This window comes from Aplysia californica, unplaced genomic scaffold (genome assembly GCF_000002075.1).
Source record: "Aplysia californica isolate F4 #8 unplaced genomic scaffold, AplCal3.0 scaffold00051, whole genome shotgun sequence".
Taxonomy (NCBI): domain Eukaryota; kingdom Metazoa; phylum Mollusca; class Gastropoda; order Aplysiida; family Aplysiidae; genus Aplysia; species Aplysia californica.
The window spans coordinates 912321-914912 of record NW_004797321.1 but is presented as its reverse complement, the minus strand read 5'-3'; the positions used below and the strand labels follow the sequence as shown (position 1 = coordinate 914912).

The 2592-nt window shown below is 41.4% G+C and overlaps 1 protein-coding gene across 1 annotated transcript in view; it reads left to right on the top strand.

Annotated features, from left to right (window-relative positions):
• Positions 1-2592, top strand: part of LOC101855705 (sodium-dependent multivitamin transporter) — a gene marked incomplete at both ends in the record, with an annotated part of 24147 nt that overhangs the window by 17039 nt on the left and 4516 nt on the right. The window contains 3 exon segments of the mRNA XM_013079424.1: positions 1052-1179; positions 1742-1899; positions 2236-2366. Of these exon segments, the coding sequence (XP_012934878.1) occupies positions 1052-1179; positions 1742-1899; positions 2236-2366 (417 nt within the window).

Below are 2592 nucleotides of genomic sequence, written 5' to 3'. Positions count from 1 at the left end.
CATCATCATCATCATCATCATCATCATCATCATCATCATCATCATCATCATCACTGTTATTTCTCACCACCTCAAGCATTCTGTATTGCTCTCTCAATATAATAAAATATATTTAATTAAAATTCACGCAGAGATGTGTTTTAAATGGAGATAAACTGTGTGGAGCCTTACCCCCCCCCTCCCCGGGTAAAAAAGGAAAAGAAAAAGAAAAAAAGCCAATTTTGGCTGAAAAAAGGTCGGTTTGTTCGATTTCATCATTTTGCCGATAGCCTGATTTCGTCAGGGTGCCACTCATAATGACAATTGAAATGACAATCTTTATTCATCTCGCTGGGGCAAATTTGTTTTGGTATTTTACATTCGTAGTTGTTAAACGAAGTCCAGGTGCATCCATGCTTACACACAACAATATTGTTTCAGCACTAAGTCACAACACCCCCCCCCCCCAAGTGCATCATCTTTTACGTTGTATTATATTATACATGCAATGAAATGTAAGAGCTGATGGGTTCTTAGGGCGAGGATTCCATGCAATGTTTCAAGGACAAAGATATTTAAGAACTTTTCTTTTCAAAATGAATTGTAAAACGAGTGTGTAGTTGGCGGGTGCTCTGGTGTGGCCTGCTTCTCCTTTCCTATCAAAGATTTATTGTACTTATCTCTCCTCCTTCTTTTTTTTTCGCTTGTGACAATCTTGTAACATTTACACCTCTAACCTTCGGTACTTATATGAACATATCATGTTGCAAATGTTGTAAAACACTTATTAAAACGTGTATAACAAACCTGAGGTTGCTCTTTTCCACTCTCCAGTGGCGTCGGAGGCCTAGTGGTTAGGCTTCCGGATTCGTAATTGTGAGATCGCGGGTTCAGGGGTTCGATTCCGACGTTGTGTCCTTGGGAAAGGCATTTAATACGAATGTCCCACTTGGTTCTGTCCTTTCTGAGATGGGCGTTACACTCGGAGGTTCCCCCTCTTAAGTAACCTAACAGTGTTGATAGGGGCGTTAAACCTATACCTTTTCACCATTTTTGTTGTTCCACTCCCCAGCACCGTGTCGTCCGGGGTGAATGCTCTGGCTACAGTGGCGGTGGAGGATTTCATCAAGCCAATCTATTTACGCACGCGCGGTATTGCTCTTGAAGGACGAGCAAAGTCCATTACTGTTGTTGTTACAGGTAAATCCATGCTTGCTATTGCTCCTAGTAAATCAATTATTATTAACATTGTTAAAGGTAAATTCATAATTGTTTTTGTTACAGGTAAATACATTATTGCCATTACTCTAGGTAATTCGTTTTTACTATTGTTAATTTTATAATCTAAGATTGTTGTGGTTACTGGTAGATGCCTATATCAATTTAACAATATTATCGTTATAGTTTTGGGAGATATCTGTGCTCAACCAGAACGACCTTGTCTGTTTAAGGCATACTTCGGCAGAGATGTTTACAACTTCCCAACAGACAATAAATGGAGATATTCGATTTGAAAATTAATAACCATTTCCCCATTCTGGAAAGGTAACCCTGTCTTTGCCATCAAATGACGATGAACTTAGTCTCTACCTCTCACACGCTAGTGTAAAGTAATGACACCATTCAATGGTGATAATAAATAGCATTTGTATAGCGCATATCCCGCTCGACAGCAAGCTCTATGCGCTTTACTCATTTTAAGATTCAGATAGTTAGTAGGGGTTTAAAATCATAAACTAATATTTTTCCCTTCTCCCCACAGCCTTGGTCTTTGGTATGCTGACCATCGGAGCCGCTTATCTGTCCGGGCTGTTGAGCTCCACTCTGTTGATTATCGTCGTCAGCATCTTCGGAATGATGGGAGGACCACTCTTAGGAATCATCCTGTTAGGACTTCTTTGTCCTTGGATCAATTCGTGGGTCAGTAGTTTAGATAGGACGAGAGGTTTCATACAAATACTATGTATGCTTTAGTTTGTTTGTTTGTTGGTTTGCTTTTGCGTGTGTGATGTTCATTTTCTCACCTCTGGACCAAACAACCCGGTTTCGACGTGATCTACTAAAAGTCTGTGTCTAGTAGGACGTTGCTGGTAATAGTTAAAATAATAACTGAATTTGTATACTTCGCATATCCACGCTCTACAGAATGCTCTTCGCGCCTTACATCTATAAAATTTGACCCCCAAAAATACCTAACAAACTGCAAACATCTCCTTAACGTTGTGTAAAGTCTTTCCCTTATTTTCCTTTTTTTAGGGAGCTGGCTGTGCGCTGTTGTCCAGTCTGGTCATCTGCATGTGGACAGCGATCGGCGCCATCACCAGACCCTGGCCTAAAGCAATGTTCGACAATTCTACAAACACGACAGTAGTGGTCAACCCGCCACGGTACAGGACTACTGATCCCATTGTTGTTGTTGTTGTTGTTGTTGTTGTTGTTGTTGTTGTTGTTTTCTTCCTCCTGTCTCCCCCCTCTTCCTCATCCTCATCCTCCTCTTCCTTCTTCTTCTTCTCCTCCTCCCCTCCTCCTGCCTCCCCTCTTCCTCCGTCTCCTTTTCCTTCTCCTTCTCCTCCTTTTCTTTCTCCTCCTCCTCCTCCTCCTCCTCCTCCTCCT